The following is a 19,577-nucleotide window of genomic DNA, read 5'->3' as shown; positions in this document are numbered from 1 at the left end:
ATCCAAGGTTTTCTCTACAGTTAACTAGCTTTCCAAAACCTACACAACATTTGAGCACAGTAAAACTTTAAGTTTTATATCAAGAAATTGCTATCAAAATAAGTCAAGTTACACATAGTTATATTTAACCAATGTAGTGGTCAGATCAGCAAAATGGCAATGGCAATTATGCTGGCATAATTTGGAGCATAGCGTAAGTCACCAATTATTGGCAGGTACCAATTACCAGCACTTGTAAACTATAGAGGCTACAGGGTATATGGAGGCTACTAAATTCCACAATGGACTGTTATAATTATCTTCTAAAACATTTCTTAGAATCGTTTTCATTCGATGATTATTGTTGTTGTTAAGCCATTCTGGTTAGCACGGAATTGTGTAAAAATAATTTTATATTGGAAACTGGTATGCTTTTATGTCTAACCTGAATATCTCTTGTACGGCTGGCCTCATCTTCGTAAAACTTCTGTGAAACAGAGTTATCCAAGGACTGCACCTCCCATAAAAATATAAAGAACCAACAAGCCATCATGGAGTTACACACAAAATCGTACATTGTGCTGATAATTGGTCAATCACGGAAGTACAGTTACTGATAATAGGTATTTTCCTCATAACAAGATGTTCACTTACGTGAGATAATTAAAATTTGATGCACTAAGAGATGAAGGACTGTTCTGTTAAATGGTGCAAACTGGAAGTTCATACACCATTGGATTAAGGAATTACAATTACATGATGAAATGGTGCCAATAATTGGAAACATATGCTGATAGGCTAACAAAAGCATCAGGCTTTATGTCAACATAATAGAAATTTGGAAGCATAACTTAAAGGAAAGCAAAATTAATGATAAACAAGCCCCATATTGTGGTTTTATTTCCAAACATATTTTTATATTTAATTTATTGGCTGATTATTTATACTTATGAAAATTAAGATACTCTAACAGACCAGTCACTTACTCTAGTAAAGCAGTCAGGTAGCACTGAAAACACTCTAATAAAACAGTCAACACTCCAACATCATCTTGAAGGCATAATCTAAGCACAACAGGCTTACGTTTTGAGCATTTCCCCAAAACATCAAACAATGTGTATAATTGGTGCAAGCCTACAATTTTTCTGTATAGTTAATCATGACCTTGGAAAGTGACAAAGTTCAGACAATCAAAGTTCACTGACCACAGGCTGAACATCTATGTATGCTTCTACTGGATCCTTACTACTAAATTCAATACCTTGTATGAAAGCTGAAGAATAAATAAATCATTAGATGAACTTGGAACTACGTAATAGTTAGACATCGAAACACATGGTTCTACAGAATATAGAAACCCTCAGGCGCTGTAGCAGATCGCTTCGCTTGTGTTTCACAACACAGGGCCTTACAGGTTATTAAATTCAGTGGAACCCTATGTTTCAATGTCGAACTAATTTAGACCACAACTCGTTGTACCTTCACAGCTACCTGTAACATGAGAAATGTAGCACTGAATGGTGTTAATAAGCCCATTTCACCTCCCTGTACTTAGTATGGAACTTGTTGTCCAGTTACCGTATAGAGGGAAAGGAAAACTTTGGCATTTGCTACAAATTTGCCCAAGTTTAATACACCAATTACTTGTAGTGTCTGAGATTAGCATCTTCATAGCTAAACACTGAGATAGAATTCACCAAAGTTTATTTTGCCAAATGCTATTTAGCTGGCTATTCACCAAAGTTTATCTACACCAGAGTTTCCCTCTATATGGTAAATGCCCATGCATTGCCAATGTTACAGGTGTGTAATTGCCATGTTTAAGGATATACCTTTAAACATATTTGAAAGCACCAAAGAAAAACAAACATTGGCCTGCTCCAACTACTGTACTGTTCATTTACAATAGGCTTTCTCAAGCATTCTTTGCCACAAGACCCGTGTGCATTCACTAACCATCTCCCGCAGGCTTGTAACTAGCTGCAGTACAAGTTCTTACCATATTTCCAGTTGTTAGGTTGATATGAGTCATATTACGTGAAACTAAGGCTGTACATGGACACTTCTGTTGACTTCTGTGAACTTCTAGTGTATAAAATGTGACCCGCTGAACGAAAACCGGCCGTTTTCACAAAATTCTATTTTGCCACAAAACTGTATTGAAATACACTGGGTAAAAATATATGTGTTACACGAAAAATTTATGCATGCTTTAATCGTATTTGTATGCACTGAAATTAAGCTCAAATCAATAAAACCTATACAACACTTGTTCACCTGTGTAACAAAATCTTTGTGTCGTTCACACAGCAAAGGATACGTCAGTTAAGGGCATTTATTTACAATGCAGAAAAATAATGTTCACTGTCATCATTTCTTAGCTGGAATGGCCTTTTTATTCGTCAACACAGAGCAGTACAGGGAAAGCACTATACTTTGATTGGTTTGCCAGTTCATGGAGCACAGATTGAGCCAAGTCACATCTTCGTAGCTTGTTTCAATTGTGAGTTATGATCGATTATCTAAGAGCCTGTAATTTATTTCCCATATTGTTGCTGTTTATCACTGTTCCAACTGTCAAGTGCTTTAACTCAAGACCATTCATCATAAAATGATGAAACTATGGCTGTTCACTCTTTTGTTACTATAGACTACAGAGATACAATAAAATGGAATTTGAGGAATGTGCAAAAACGGTTGGTTTTTCCTCAGCCGGTCACAAATGTTTCTTTGTCTGATGCTTTATGACACAATGCAATTGACTAACCACAATCTGACTAAACCACATGCACCAACCTATCGACTAGTAGCAAAGACTGATAATAGCCAAAGTGTATTTTACCATTTCAGAGGACCTTGCACAAATTTATTAATTGTTCTAATAAGCGTTCATATACAAGATGGAAAGTAATGAAATATAGTCTGAAATAGGCGTATTCCCTTGTATTCATGATAAGCTTATCTGAAGTTCAAAAAATGAGGCAACAGGACAACTGTTTTGTGTTGCTCAGTGAATAAACACATGTTGGTAAGTGAACAAGCAGAACGAACAGCTGATCAAGCTGTTTTAAATAACAAGCATGCTTGGATATACATAACAAACACCTGGTTTGCTGATGAATGTTCCAACACAACAGCACTACAAACCTCGCAACAAACAAACCTCTACATGATAAAATAGGTAGCAAATTTAAAGAATGCAAAGTGTTCTAACACAAGATTATCACAACACAAACCAGCTATATGGTACTGTATAAGGGTCAGATCATTATGCTAAACCTATCGCTGCTGTGTTATTGTTTATATGTAAGTCCATGAAATAGGTAACAAATGTGCTTTAAATGAACAATTTGACAATAATAGGAATTATATAACTCCATACCAGCAATAAAGAGGTAACTTTCAGTCCTCGAATATGTCACGTTGATGGTAATTGAGCCAAATTTTCCAGTAGAATTAGCCTACAAACAAGATACAATAAACTGCACTGTATGTATGTAATGCTCATACTTACATGTGTACAACTGGTTAACTGCAAAAAACACATGGTTGTGATATGTATCATATGCATGTACCATTGTTAAAATAAGCATGTCTGGCAAAATACATCTACAGGAACACAGAAAAGCTGTAAAATAGGGCGTGGCCTTCAAAACACCTGCGCTGAAAAAGTTGCAAAATTAAAAGTGGTGGCCAAGAAATGGCTGCAATGATGTTAACATATAGCCACTAGCATAATGTAGCATTACAACAATGCAGTTATTTTTTGGCCACCACATTTGATTTCACATGAAAAGCCGCACCCTTTTCTACACAACTCAGCTGTTTTTGTGTGGATTCACTATTACAAAAGGCCCAGTCATATTTGGAGGTGTTTAACAACAGTTATTTTAATTATTGAGAATTATGCTTGTAGTGCTGTATGGTTGTTTGACTACATTGTTATCACAATACTAATACAGTGCACATTTTTGAGGATCTAATACAATGTACATACAATGTTCTAGACACCATCTAGAATTTCCATTGTAGATCTAGTGGATTACTATACACTAGCACTTTCATTGATAAGACAAAAAATGTAGTGAGGTGAACAGCTATGTTAGCAGTAGGTCAGTGATTAAAGATATTAGGTGTGGCACTTCTAGTTAGAACCCTGGCAACTTTTATATTTCTAAGTACCTTTTACTCTGAGATGACTATTCCTGATAGCTGGAAATAGCCGGAGCCAATTTGATCAAAATTTGGTATGTGACCTGCTCTTCATGGCAGACAGCTACAATACAAAAAATGATGTGTTTAGGCCTTTGGAGAAGGACAATAGAACAATGCATGCATGAAAAACTGTGTTTTCTTTCTTTGTGTCAATATCGAGACACATGGTATTGTTGTGCGGTCAAGGAAGCCACACGCAACAACCCTGAGTATATTGACAGGAAGAAAGAAAACAGGGTATTTGCACCTCCATAGCTCTGTACTGCCTTTATAAAACAAGACGATTTTTGCTGTGGACATACCCACTAACTTAAGTACTCCACACACCAAATTTGAGCAAAATCGCTTCAAGCATTCCTGAGATATGCAACTTCAAAAATTGGCTTAGTTTCTTTTTTTTTCATCTTTTTTTTCTTCCTCTTTTCGTACACTTACAAAAACTGCCATAAAACGTGAACGTCACAACCGATTGCCTTGAAATTTGGCACACAGAAGGGGGATATAAAGGCGCATCGTAGTACCAAGGTTGGCTGAAATACAATAAACAGTGAGAGTTATTAGCAATTATTCATGAAAAATAACACCAATATGTTGTCATGCCTATAGGGTAAACTGCATACAGGAATTAAAAAGCTGAAAATCGGTGGGTGAATAGGTTAACTATTGAACCTCAAATCTTTAGGGGTTTGAAAGAGATCGAGCCAGGGGTGGTGGAGCAGGCTAAAGAGTGAGGGGGCCAGGCCAGCTGTAAGTTGAAGACCAAAAAAAAAAAAAAAGTTCACTCACTACCTGCTGCCAATAGCTGCTCTCCATCAATTATATCTTCTTATTTATAACTACACATACGTAGCTAAGTAGCTCGCTACACTGCTTCTCTGAATACTGTGACTGCTCTATTAGAGTATTTTCTTGCAAACAGTGTCTCATAAAAGTGCCCCCCATCTCCACCGCCTATGGATCAAGCTAAAAACCATGAAGATACAACAAAAAAACCAACAGTGTGTAACAATTATGCAATCAAGATTAGCTTTAAAAAAAGACTACCTGCCACGCCTACCAGAAAAAACGTTCGGAGCAATGCTTTGAAAATCGCTGTACAGATGGAGTAATCATCTTAGAAAGGCTAGTCAATGGTGTAGAAGAATCAGACTTAAAGCCACAGAGTTATAACATGAAATCTAACTTGGTGCAGCAAGTGTGAGATTGAGATACTCTAAAAGAGCAGTCATCCTAATAAAGCAGTCACCTTGATAAGAGATCAGCTAGAAACAAATAACCCATACATATATAGGGAGAACAGCTACAAACAAGTCATCCTGTAGAGACATCAGCTAAATACAAGTTACTCTATTGAGATCAGCTTCACCCAGTATATGTGCTGGAAACAAATCACCATGTAGAGAGATCAGTTAGGAACAAGTCACCCAGTAGATAGTTCAGCTAGAAACAAGTCACCCTGTAGAGAGATCAGCTACAAACAAATCACTCTGTAAAAAGATCAGATGGAACAAGTCACCCTGTAGAGATATCAGCTAGAATCAGCTACAAACAAATCACCCTGTAGAAATATGTGCTGGAAACAAATCACCATGTAGAGTGCAGCTAGAAACAAATCACCCTGAAAAGAGTTCAGCTACAAACAATGAGTTTCAGCTACAGTTCAGTTGTGCAAGAAGTCACCTTATTAACTACAGTATATGATAATCATTCAGTGTTAAAAATACAAATATTTAATCAGACAAACAGCAACTATACACACAATTACTTCTTTTGTTCCACAATTCCTGCAGTAAAGAAAAAAACAAGTTGAAACGAAGCACCAAAGCCAGTTTATGGCCAGCTTTGTGGCTTGCAATACAAAAACAAAGTGATATCTAAACCAAAACAGCCAAGGTGTAAAAAAAGAGTGCGGCCTCCAAAAAGACCAGAGTGAAAAATATGTGAAATTTAAGGTGGCGGTCAAGAAATGACTGTGTTGGTAGGCTAATGACAAAAATTTTAATTACAACAATTCAAGTGAATTTGGTGCCGACTCCTAATGGAGGAGGTAAACACAAATTCACCTGAATTGTTGTAATTAAAACTTTTGCCAATAACCTACCATCAAAGCCTTTTCTTGGCTGCCACCTTGGATTTCACATCTTTTTTCACCCTGGCCTTTTGGGGGGCTGCACTCTTTTTTTTTACAGCTTGGCTGTTTTGGTTTATACATATGCCAGGAGTCCAGGACACATTACCACGTGTCTTGACATAAGTATCATTCAATCACCTGCACATCAGCCAACTGTAATAGGTATACATCAGTCAGCTCCTTTGTTGATAAGCCTTTACAGCACACCTTATCACGAAGTGTCTGTACAAATAATACGACAATGGTATTGCATATACATTTCAGTTGCTATCATGACAGACACCTACCATATAACTTGGAGTTTCAAGTGCAGTATTTGACAAACCATTACCAGATGCATGAAAGTATGTACCAAAAATCTGCAACAAAATTGGTACAAAGTAATTAAATTACATTAGTACAATTTAAACCAAATTAATTTATGAAACAGATCAGGTAAACACAAACAGCTGTGCAGGGTATACGCAAGCACATGATTATTATCTGTCAACTCAACAAGGTGTTGGAATTATTCTCAGTCAAATACAATATTTGCATGTCTCTAATGCATGCAAGTTGCCTAAATCACTAATCCTTACTATAAAACTGCGATGTGAAAATATGTATGTACAGCCAATGTACACATCCTCAAACTAGTACACGAATACATAAATAAAATCTTTTATAGCAATTTATATAAACTGTACTCCATTAATTTTATACATTAATTTTATACATTAAAGACACACTGCAGATTTCAGGTGTAATTATGATAGCAAATTTTCAGCTGGCATTTACTGTACGTATATAAGTTACCTGAAGTACATCATTTGTAGATGATGGCAATGGTTGCTAGACAGTGATAACCATGGATACCAATAAAATGTTAGCTTGTTTTTATAAGTACAACCATACCTTGGCAGCTGAAAGTGCATTAATATAATCATCAATAATACCACACAATAGATTCCATGAAAACTTTAAGAATCTAAATTGAGACAAACACAATAGTGCACTTATAAGGTGCTACCTAAACACACACACCTTTCCAGTGTAGTTGCCAACAAGCTTTTTCGATATGTGTTGATGACATCTGAGAGAAAGTTGCAAAGAGGCAATGCTGCCTGCAAAAGTATATAACTTAGTCATACGCATCTAAAAGAACTCTACACTATAGGCTCACCCATGCAAAATGGTATAACACATACAAGCAAAAGGAAAAATTTAAATTTGAGTAAGGATCATTTTTCCCTTCACTTGTTAAAGTTTTTGTAATAACATAATTCATTACTGGCAAACCACTGCATACCACCATGTGCCTCAACTATCAATCTGAAAGGTGAAGTCCCTATTCTTTGTTTTCAGCTATGTTCTACCCATTACAAAGCATTAAAAGTCCACCAAAATGGTAAAATACACTTTGGCTATAATCAATATTTGCTATCATTGTTATATGTAAGTTAGTGCATGTAATTTAGTCAGATTTTGCAGATATAATGCATTTTAATGTTGGACATTAATAAAGAACCACAAACAATTAGCCATTTGTTTCAAGCTGATATTGTTCACTTGTCAACTGCCATCCAATAATGGTAGTTGTTTTGGTAGGTGTACAGGGTTCCATGGTTCTCCTATACGACTATGCAATAGGACCAGTGATATGATCAGCCACAATTGATCAGCCACAAATTGTGGCTCCCAATTGCATGAGGCTTGGGGGTGAAATACCTGGGGGCTCCCAACTTTAAAGCCACAGAGATTTCTAAGACCATTCTAAGAATTCTAATGAAACCCTGTACTATCACACCCCAAGCTACTCTTGGAATGGGGGAACACTGGACTCGAGTCTACTCCCTTCAATGTCTATGCATTTACTCCTAATAGAATAATCCCATAATTTCATACCATAAAGTTAATTTCCTCTTTCTCATAAAATTTTGTTATTTTTATTCTTATAGCCACATTAATGTAATTGATTTGTATGTACTCATTTCCAAATAGCCTCCTAGTCTTAAAGGTGGGCTTTGGGAGGGGACTACCTTTTATTCGACTCAGTTACACATTTTGAATAATCCATACACACGATATGTTTCCTGTACATGCATTCATGTTTTCCAATTAATGCCTACTGTTATATACTATGTCTAGTGTTGTGATGCAGGTGTGCTATGTACATACCTAGTATAGTCTCTAATACTTGCTAGCTGTGTGCTACTACACAAAGCACATGCCAATTATCTCACTCCATTAACTTTGTTTAACAAGTTAAACTCCATTTAACATTAGTCAATTAAACTGTATCACAAAGCATCAGACCATGAAACTTCAATATGTGTGTGATACAAAAAGGGTCTATGTACAGTCAGTCTTGTGTCAACACAAAAAAGGTCCATGAATGTGTGCATTAATTGTAGCTGCTGTGGTTGGCAAAAAGGAATGTCTTGGGCCAAAGTGACGTGTAACAGTACAGAAGTCCAATTATGCACATAAATATACATGACCGGATCTGCAAAAAGGGACATAATCGCACAAGCCTAAATTTGCAGTATAAAGCATTGAATACATTGGGTGAAATACTTGCATATTATTGAAAAAATTCCGTAAATTTTTTTAACCCCACTTTCTTAGTGAAGGAAGGGACTAACAATAAAAACCTAAATATCATCATATTCGCCTGCTCAAGAGAAGTTTAAATTTTGTTGCAGTAGCCCCAAGGATACATAAGTTATGAGCATTTGTTTACGTCATGTCAAAGCGATCGTATGCGATCGATTTTTCTTCACGAATTTCACCTTTGTATGCAGTGAAGAAGGGCAAGTAAAGGAAAACCTTACCCAGTAATTGATTCCCCTGTTCATGGCAAACACGATGGTGAAAAGTTTAGCTCTGTACCTCAATCTGTTGGTAAGTTACAAATGTTTTTGTAAGCGCCTGTAATTTATTTTCCCTATACTTGCTGTACATATTGATTTTTCTGTTGTTGCTACTTTGTAGGGATGTAACTCCAAAAGTTATTAGCATATGAAGCTGAAACTTTGCCAGTGGGTACACTTGGCTACGTAGATTATAAATATTTAATAAACAGGGATTTGAAAAATATGGGATTATGTCCTGTTTTCACAGATCCGGTCACATACAGTATGACTCAAACAGTACAGTCATTTGGTACTGTATGGAAAATACAGTACGAGACATCATCTTGATCCTCCCACACAAAGTACAATATAAATGCAATTGTATACATAATTACATATGTACACTAACTTCTTCTATTGATGATCTAGCAGAAGGGTCAAGCAGCTTCTTAACAAATCCTTGCAAGTCAGGCTTAAGCTACATAGAAGACATCAGTACATATAAATATATATGCACAAAAACAGCCAAAGTGCAAAAAATGGTGTAATTTTCATAAGTTTGGATGAAAAAGCTGTGAAATCAAAAGTTGTGGCCAAGAAATGATTGCAATGGTGTTAATGCTAATACTGCTTGGCTGCTTTAGTGTAGATTTCATTAATTTTGTAATTATAGCCCCCTAATCCTGACTTTGGGGTTTACTTTACTCACATTTCTTCTTATCTATACAGACACAATGATGATTACTATTGTAAATGTATTGCATTTCATGCTTTATTTCAATATACTCTAATAGAGCGTACATTTTGAGGGCTTCTATGTTCTAGAACAGCATAGAATTTGCATTGGTAGTGGTGATGCCACGGCATACCATATATCGTGATAATTCTGATAGAAACATTTCATAATAATCATGATAGGGAAAGCCATATCATAATACAAAAATGCAAATTATTTAGTGAAAGTGACTTGATGCTTTCAAAATATTTCTCTGGCAATGTGTGATGATGTATAATAAACAAGTGTCAACATTGTCACATCATTGTTATAAGCATAATTAGCACATACTTATCGAATCACGTATTGTGGTTGTTGGTGGTATTAAGTATTCATTGAATTACATTTAGTAGATGCTGGTGGTATCACCATTAACTATATTTTTGGCAGGTGGTCAGGTTGTTTAATCACGTCATCAGGTGCACGTGATCCCCTCTCAACGCAGGTCGGTGACAAGCACGTAGCTGCTATTGCGTTTTCGAGCCTTTGTTGTAATCTGTATGGCTCGATGTAGGATTTTTGGCCCTTGCAGCTAACTCGAGCCTATCTGGACAAGAGTTCCATAGCCCAAAGAAAGCCCATAATGGGGTAGCAGGGGGTTCTAAGTGGCTAGTTGGAGTAGTTTAAACCTTATCAAAAATGATCATCTTGTCTGAGCTTGGTTTTCCTATCGCCCAGATGAGGTCTTGTCACCTTTGATAGGCACCGTTAAGCGTTAGCGTCATAGGGTTAGCACATGTGTCTGCCTATTCATGGCTACCTGGCCACCTCTATGTAAACCGTGCCAGCAGCGTAGTTTAGGAGCTGCAAATTGCTATTGGTTGTTGATGCTGGCTGGTATAGAAAGGAATATATTTCAAAACGTTAAGTGAGTGATGTTGTATCAGTGCCATGCCCTGGTCTGGCGAGCAATCAGCTGTCAAACTACCCCAGCTTCATCGATACTTAGCTGCGTGACACTACAGCCTTTGTTTGATTGAAGTTTTATGGTCATAGTTATGACTTATGCTAAGACTGCTTGCTATAGGTGTGTCACCAGCGTGGTGCAAAGTTGGCAGAATCAGTAGCCATAGCTATAGCTTGTTATTAATCTATAATGTACATGTGTATGCAAGTGCGTTTTAGTGGCTGCATGGCCTGTTGGATTTTAGCACTGTAGTCATGTGATGACCTAGCTGATGTGCAGTTGTGCTCTGTCCTCAGCTCACAGTGCAGTCATAGTGAGTAATATTGGCTCACCTATTTGTGCACTCTTGACACAATCATAATTGACGTGTTCCCCGTATCCAGAGAATTGAGGCACAGCCCAGTCTGATGTGTCTATGTGTCACTAATCTGATACTGCTTAGGGCAATCTCACATCTCTATTTATAGTGTAGGTATGTGTGTTAAACATGCCTGGTGTGATTTCAATAAACTAGTGCATGATACTGCTGGCATGTGGTAATGATCAAATACCTTAGTACAACTTTGTCTTGTTGCCTGAAGTAGTGCTACTAGATCTAGACTCACTCGGTTGCTTTGTTCGGTGGTCACCATAGCTGTTATAGTGTGCTGCTTATCTGTCACATCCTGACTAGCTGGATATAGAATATTCTAGTCTGTTTTTTTTTGTTTTTTTTTGTTTTTTTGATTGCTAGGAGTTCTAGTCAAGGTGTTCCCAGCAAGTGAGCTGTACTAGTCGCAGCTGGTCATCTTGATTATTGGTTATTGATTTAGCTGATATGTGTGTACTGTACATGTGCTACTGAACATCGCTGCCACATCTAGCTACAGCAAATAATGTAGTCTGGTGCTAAAGCTCAAGTTGATGACTGACTACACTGTGCTGGTCACTTAGCAGGTATAGTCATATGCTCTCGGTGTAGCTGAAATGTGCTTAAACTGTGACCACGGCTGCTGCAAGTCCTGCCATTTAGTGGTAGTGATTAGGTGATGTGTCACTGTACCATGCTACAAATGTAGCTGTCCTATCATTCCGTTAAGTGCAGTAACTGATATGCTACTGTATAAGCAACTGAGTAGCCATTTTGTTTACTGCCATCGATGTTTTCATGTATAGCTGACACATATCTGTAGTGAACTGTGCTATACCACTGTATAACTGTCAAATATACTGCAAATGACACTGTCAGGTGCTACCGTTATAGCTGATGCAGGAACTAGGCCTTTATGATCAGTGTGGGTGAAGAGGAGTCTTTAGAGCACATGGTTGGACATGCTAAGTAGGAAAGATTTTGCAGAGACCAAAGCCCAACCTCATGTGATTGCTATGGCCACTGTACTGCATTACTGACATAGTTGTCTCACCCACTGTGACTGATACTGAGTGATAGTGATGCAGTCAGGTGAGAAAGCTCATAGCTGCCCTGTGCTGTTACTATCTGTAAGATCTGTCAATGGTGCAGGTACAAATAACGCAACTAATGTGTAGCCGCAATTGTGATGCGGTCAGGATTATCTATCCTGGCATGGCTGTTACGTCTGCAACTAATGCGTCAGGTGTTTTCAGTATGCAGTTGAAATTCCTGACACTTCTGCTGTACATTATTCGTAGCAATCTATCTGATGTGTGGATGTAGGATCATGACAAAGCCAGATGTCACATCTACTACAATTGATGCAGTCAGATGTAACAATATACCTGATATATGTGACTGCACAGTGCTACTGATGTAGCTGTCATGTCCACTGAAGCTGCAATTGATGTAATGAGGGTGTGTGGCTACGCTGGTAATGTTTCTGCTACCTCCATTGTAATTGATATAGTCTGATGCTAACAGTATAGACTGTACAGTGCTACTGGTGTGGCTGTCCTGATCATGATGCAGTCAGGTGATTATATAGCTGATGTGTAGCTGCCCTGCTGAAGTTTCTACCACCTCCGCTGTGACATGTTCCTATGTAACAATATAGCTGATGTGTGGCTGTTGCTATAGTGCATGGTAATAATGTATAGCAGTACTATGGCTGTCCCATTTTTCATTTTATTTTTTACCACTGATGTAGTCAGAAGCTAACAATATAATGACTGTACAGTGTTGTTGACGTAGCAACTACAGCTGATGCATGCCGTATAGCTGTCGTGTAAATGTGTGATGACAAGAGGTCACGTTCACTGTGAGTGATAGTCAGGTAGCTGATGTATGATTGTACTATGATACCAACATAGTTATCACATTAATTTTACTAGAATTGATGTTGCATCATTCATGTTTGAGAGCTACCGATGTAGCCCATGTTTGAGTACTATGGATGTAGCCCACGTTTACTGATGTAGCTCATGGTTGAGTGCTATCGACATAGCTCATGTTTGAGTGTTACTGGCGTAGCTCATGTGTGATTGCTACTGACATCACTCATGTTTGAGAGCTGCCAACTTACCTCATCTGAGTGTTACTGACATAGCTCATGTATGGCTGCAACTAATGTAGTTCATGTCTGGTGCAGCTCGTGTTTGAGTGCTACCAGCTTACCTCATTTGAGTGCTACAGACTTACATAGCTCATGTCTGGGAGCTCCTGTCTGGGTACTATCAATATAGCTCATGTCTGAGTGTTACCAATGTAGTTTATGTTTGAGCATCAGCGATGTAGCTCATGTAAGCATGTTTGAGTACTACCAACATGGCTCATGATCATGTCTCATGTTTGAGTGTTACATGGACGTAGATCATGTTTGAGTGCTACCAACACAGCTCATGTCTGAGTGCTACTGATGTAGCTCATGTTACCAGCTTACCTCTTTTGAGTGCTATGTACCAAGTAGCTCATGTCTGAGTGCTACTAATATAGCTCATGTTTGAGTGCTACCAAACATAGCTCATGTCTGAAATTGAGTGCTACTGATGTTCGTAGCTCATGTTTGCATGCTACTGATGTAGCTCATGTTTGCATGCTACTGATGTAGCTCATGTTTGAGTACTGCTGATGTAGCTCATGTTTGAGTTTAACATAGCTCATGTCTGAGTGTAGTAGCCCGTGTTACCGACTTGTATAATTACCTCTTTTGAGTGCTACTGACATAGCTCCTGTCTGAGTGCTATTGATATAGCTAATGTTTGAGTGCTACTGACTGCTCGTGTTTATGTGCTACCAAGATAGCTCATGTCTGATACTGAGTGCTACTGATGTTTGTAGATCATGTTTGCTTGCTACTGACATAGCTTGTGTTTGAATGCTACCAGCGTACCTCTATTGAGTGCTACTGATGTAGCTCATGTTTGAGTGCTACTTACTCTTGAGTGTTTGCAATGTAGCTCATGTTTTGAGTGCTACTGATGTAGTTCATGTTGAGTGCTACCAATATGTTTATGGTGGAGTTCTACTGTTGTAACTCATGTTTGAGTGCTACCGACATAGCTCATGTGTGAAAGCTTTTAACTTACCACATTAATTATGGATGCTACCGATGTAGCTCGTGTATGGGTGCTACCAATGTAGCTCATGTCTGGGCACTACCAATGTAGCTCATGCCTGAGTGCTACCGACATATAGTAGTTCATGTTTACGTGCTACCGACAAAGCTCGTATTGTGAGATGTAGACTCATGTTTGAGTACCAACTTACCTCATTTGGGTGCTAGCAACATAGCTCATTTCTGGGTGCTATAGCCGCTCATGTCTGGCTACTGGTGATGTAGCTCATGTCTGAGTGCAACTGACAGCTCATTTTGGGTGTTACCAACATATTGAGTGCTACCGATGTAACTCAGATTTGGGTACTACCAATGTAGCTCATGATCATGTTTGAGAACTGCTGACATAGCCCGTTTGAGTGCTATACCGTCTTAACTCATGTTTCAGTGCTGCTGACATAGCTCATGTGTGAGTGCTACCAATGTAGCTCATGTTTGAGTGCTACCGGCGTAGCTTATGCTGTGTGAGTGCTACCGACATGGCTCATGTTGTGAGATGTAGCTCATGTTTGAGTACCAACTTGAGTGCTACCAACATAGTTCATGTCAGGCTTCAGCTACTGATGTAGCTCATGTCTGGGTGCTACTGACAGCTCATGTCTGGGTGTTACTGACATATTGAGTGCTACCAATGTCACTCAGGTTATTACCGACGTACCTCATGTTTGAGTGCTACCACTGTAGTTCATATGAGACTGCTACCAATGTATTTTTCTACAGTTGTGACTCATGTTTGAGTGCTACCGACATAGCTCATGTGTAAATGCTTTTAACTTACCACATTTGAGTGCTACTGATGTAGCTCATGTATGGGTGCTACCGACGTAGCTCATGTCTGGGTATTACCAATGTAGCTTATGTCTGAGTGCTACTGATGTGTAGTAGTTCAGTTTGAGTGCTACTGACATAGCACATGTTTAAGTGCTACTGACATAGCTCATACTGTGAGATGTAGCTCATGTTTCAGTACCAACTTACCTCATTAGAGTGCTACCAACATAGCTCATCTCTGGGTGCTATACGTGTCTGGCTACTACTGATGTAGTTCATGTCTGGGTGTTACTGACATATTGAGTGGTGTTGATGTAACTCAGGTTTGGGTACTACCGACGTAGCTCATGTTTGACTGCTACTGACATAGCTCATGTTTGCAACATAGCTAGTGTTTGACTGAGTGCTACCGTTGTCACTCATGTGTGAGTGCTACCAACATGGCTCACATTGTGAGATGTAGCTGATGTTTGAGTACCAACTTACCTCATTTGAGCGCTACCAACATAGTTCATGTCTGAGTGCTACTGACAGATCGTGTCTGGGTGTTAATAACAAATTGAATGCTACTGACAGCTCACGTCTAGGTGTTAATGACATATTGAGTGCTACTGATGTAGCTCAGGTTTGAGTACTACTGATGTAGCTCATGTTCGAGTACTATTGACATAGTTCATGTGTGAGTCCTACCGATGTAGCTCATGTGTGAGTGCTGCCAACGTAGCTGATGTTTGAGTGCTACTACCGATGTAGCTGATGTTTGAGTGCTACTACCAATTAATGTAGTTGATGTTTGAGTGCTACCAACGTAGCTGATGTGAGTGCTACTGACATAGCTGATGTTTGAGTGCTACCGACGTAGCTGGTGTTTGAGTGCTGCCAATGTAGCTGATGTTTGAGTGCTACTGATGTAGCTGATGTGAGTGCTACTGAAGTAGCTGATGTTTGAGTGCTACCAACGTAACTGATGTGAGTGCTACTGACGTAGCTGATGTTTGAGTGCTACCGACGTAGCTGGTGTTTGAGTGCTACCGATGTAGCTGATGTTTGAGTGCTACTGGCGTAGCTGATGTTTGAGTGCTACCGACGTAGCTGGTGTTTGAGTGCTACCGACGTAGCTGATATTTGAGTGCCACTGATGTAGCTGATGTGAGTGCTACTGAAGTAGCTGATGTTTGAGTGCTATCGACGTAGCTGATGTGAGTGCTACCGACGTAGCTGATGTGAGTGCTACCGACGTAGCTGATGTGAGTGCTACCGACGTAGCTGATGTGAGTGCTACCGACGTAGCTGATGTGAGTGCTACCGACGTAGCTGATGTTTGAGTGCTACCGATGTAGCTGCCAATCCACCTGTCCCCAACTGAACCAGGCCTAGCTATCATTCCCCTTTTCCCTCCCTCCTAGGAACTATACTTTAAAATGTGGAATCCAACCAGCTTAATTTGCAGTCAACCAATCCATAAATTCCTTTCAAAAGAAAATTCCAGCAACCTTAACCTAAAAAAGCCAGGTACCCTCTACGCCTACCTCCAGGATGTACTATATTTCACTCCCTTCCTGTGTGAAGGGAGGAGAATGAGTATAAAATCGATGACTGGTTAGTGGGGACTTCCGGTGGTAGGTGACAACTCACTCGGCGAGATGATACTGGAGCATCTACCGATAGAATCAGTTGTGATATGTGTGTGCCACCGCAGCTAGAGCACTATTGATCAAACTAGTGCCGGAAACTTTCTTGAAAATCTTCCTGGTCACATTCTGACGGTTATCACTGTGGTTCGCGGGGTAAAAGTAGAAGTTGATACCCTATTATTCATCGTGATATCATTCCGTTTGAGGTAGAGATGAAATATCATTGCTCTCCGTCTCGCACTTTTACGCACGACGAGTTGACACACAAGCCAACGAATGGCGCCTTCTGCATCACGTGCATAACTGGCTGGAGGCGTGCGTGATTCTTTTTGTGCTAACCACAGTTAAGCTATTAACCTACATTAGATTAAAACTTGTCAATGAAAATACTATATTTAATACATTGTGACTATTGTGACATAAATACGATATCATGATTATCGTAATATTTAAATTTTCATATCGTATTACCACTAATTGGTAGATTTATGCATTTATAAACATTTACCAATAAGCAGATTTAAACTACAATACTCATTTCCAAAGTAGACATCAAGTGAGATGACCAGCCAATGGTTCAGTGATTAAGGATGTGGATCTTACGTGTGGAGGCCCCTGGTTCAAACCCTGGTAGGTTTTTTCAACATTTCACTTTTTACAACTCAGTAACTGCTCTATTAGAGTATCTCAAACACACTTGTTTAGATTTTGTTTTATAATTCTGTACTGTAACTCCATTGCTTTTCACATCATCAAAAAGTACTGCTACCATTAATGATCAGCCTATGTACACCCCAATTTTCAAGTTATTGGTTTACCCTGTAGTTCTGGCAAAAATTCCACCTTTTCACACTAATAAATGTTCACAACTCCGTGGACATTTATAAGATTCATAGCAAATTTAGAACGTTAATTCACCTTTGTACACTCTTCATTAGCACCATAGTTCACAGCAATCGAGTTACATGTTTGTGTTCTATTACAATTTTTGTAAAGTGCGTGTAAAAAGAAATCGAATCCCTTGTAGACCTCCTATGGTTTAAGAAGAATAAAGCAAAGAAAAATCAAAACATTCAATATTTAATCTTGCAAATGGTTGGTGTAAATTTAATCAAATTTTCAGTGGCCTACCTAACCTGGCAGACAGCTATATTACAAAAATTGGGGTGCTTTGGAGAATAGACCATGGAGCTATGCATGCGTATCTTTCCTATTGTTAGGTTGTCCCATTGGTGATTGTACTTGGTAACGTGTGTCCCAGGCCAAGTAATAATAATAATAATAATACCAATAACTATGTCTCAATGCCAGAGTCTGGGCTTGCTTATAACAATCTGGTCAATGGCAAGCACACAAGCAAACACACACACATACCTGAGACATAAAGCCATGAGTTATACATAACAAGTGCAAGAAAAAATTAGGAATTTTTCATATGAGTAGGGACAGCAGCAATAAAAAGCACAGAAACAAGCTGCTGAGACAAAACACAACTGAATGATTGCATTTTAATCCTTACTTCAACCATACATCATAGCCGGCTAAAGTAGGGATTAAAATGCAATCATTCAGTTGTGTTTTGTCTCAGCGGCTTGTTTCAGTGCTTTTTATTGCTGCAGTCCCTACTCATATGGAAAATTCCTAATTTTTTCTTGCACTTGTTTGTGTACTTTTTTTTGCAAATTTTATTGAATAACCGTATTTAGTAATTCACACCCCGCCTCTGCAATTCTCGAAATACATGCACAGTTAAATGTTCCTAAGGATGTGGATTTTTAACAAACCGCTTTAAAGAACACATGATTACCCACAGAAGTATCTTTTCAACTGTTTTATAGTGTGTCTACAGTATTATTTTCCACTAATTCTCTCAACAAGCCTCAGGGCTGCTCTTACTTTTAGTTTGCATAAGTACGGGTCATGCCCACTTACTAGACGACGAGATACGCGAGCCTATGAGGCCTACTACGGTGTTTTTCACTTATAGTACGCCTGAAAAGTGCTCTGGGAAAGCTACCCATAGAGCCTGTAGAGAGGCACCATATACAACTGGTTTTTAAACTTGGAAAAGCAACCACCTTCGAACCAAAGCAAACACTCTAATCCTTACGCATGTAGTGGTGATGTTGAACAGGCAGCAGCATATCCCGAGGTGTATCCCAACATTAAAATCACGTACTTCCTACAATTATGCTACATGTTTATTCCAATATGTTGGGGCACTGTGGTATTCATGCTTTGATGGAAGCCATACCCATGAGAGATGGCCACAATAAAGATAAAACAGTAAAAATGTAGCACACACATTGTAGGTATTTAATATTGTGAAAGGTTTTTTCTCCACAAAATTCGAAGCGTTACCGCCAAAGAAGCAAGGCTGTAGCTATAGCCAGTTTTCCGCTATGCTTGACTGAACGCATCAGTGAGGCAGGCAGTAGAAAATTTGCTAGAAATAATTTTTTTTTTAAATTTCGTAGCACCTCGTCGGAAACATTTCGGGTCATTCTGAAGACACATTTGGGCTTGTTTATACCTGACCAATACTGTGAAATGGCTGTGAAGGATTTCTGAAGATGATTTTGGGTAGATTTTTCTTCGTGGACCATGCCCACACCTTCATTGTCCCTACTATACAGTACTATAGTACTGTATGATACTAAAGTAGTATACTTGAGAGCATGCACGTTACTTTACATGTGTGTGTGTGCACACTGCATGATCATGTGCAAAATAATATAAGCATAAGCCATTACTGCATAACCAAAAAATAATTTCTGCATGCGCCACCCAGTCTATGTGTACAAGTATAAGCATATTACAAG

At 38.7% G+C, this 19,577-nt stretch overlaps 1 protein-coding gene across 2 annotated transcripts in view; it reads right to left on the bottom strand.

Moving 5' to 3' along the window:
• The window catches only part of LOC136250581 (protein unc-13 homolog D-like), a 67,824-nt gene that overhangs the window by 3,786 nt on the left and 44,461 nt on the right, over nt 1-19,577 (bottom strand). The window contains exons 27-34 of one of the 2 annotated variants that reach the window (XM_066042799.1): nt 9,569-9,637; nt 7,349-7,428; nt 7,220-7,292; nt 7,121-7,156; nt 6,613-6,684; nt 6,464-6,547; nt 3,494-3,511; nt 3,362-3,440 (exon numbers count right to left, since the gene is read on the bottom strand). In XM_066042799.1, coding sequence (XP_065898871.1) covers nt 3,362-3,440; nt 3,494-3,511; nt 6,464-6,547; nt 6,613-6,684; nt 7,121-7,156; nt 7,220-7,292; nt 7,349-7,428; nt 9,569-9,637 — 511 coding nt within the window. The remainder of the gene's footprint in view (nt 1-3,361; nt 3,441-3,493; nt 3,512-6,463; nt 6,548-6,612; nt 6,685-7,120; nt 7,157-7,219; nt 7,293-7,348; nt 7,429-9,568; nt 9,638-19,577) is intronic. The other variant, XM_066042800.1, reaches the window with a different exon arrangement.

Source organism: Dysidea avara, chromosome 3 (genome assembly GCF_963678975.1).
Source record: "Dysidea avara chromosome 3, odDysAvar1.4, whole genome shotgun sequence".
In the NCBI taxonomy this organism is placed as follows: Eukaryota; Metazoa; Porifera; class Demospongiae; order Dictyoceratida; family Dysideidae; genus Dysidea; species Dysidea avara.
This window is presented reverse-complemented; position numbering and strand designations above follow the sequence as displayed.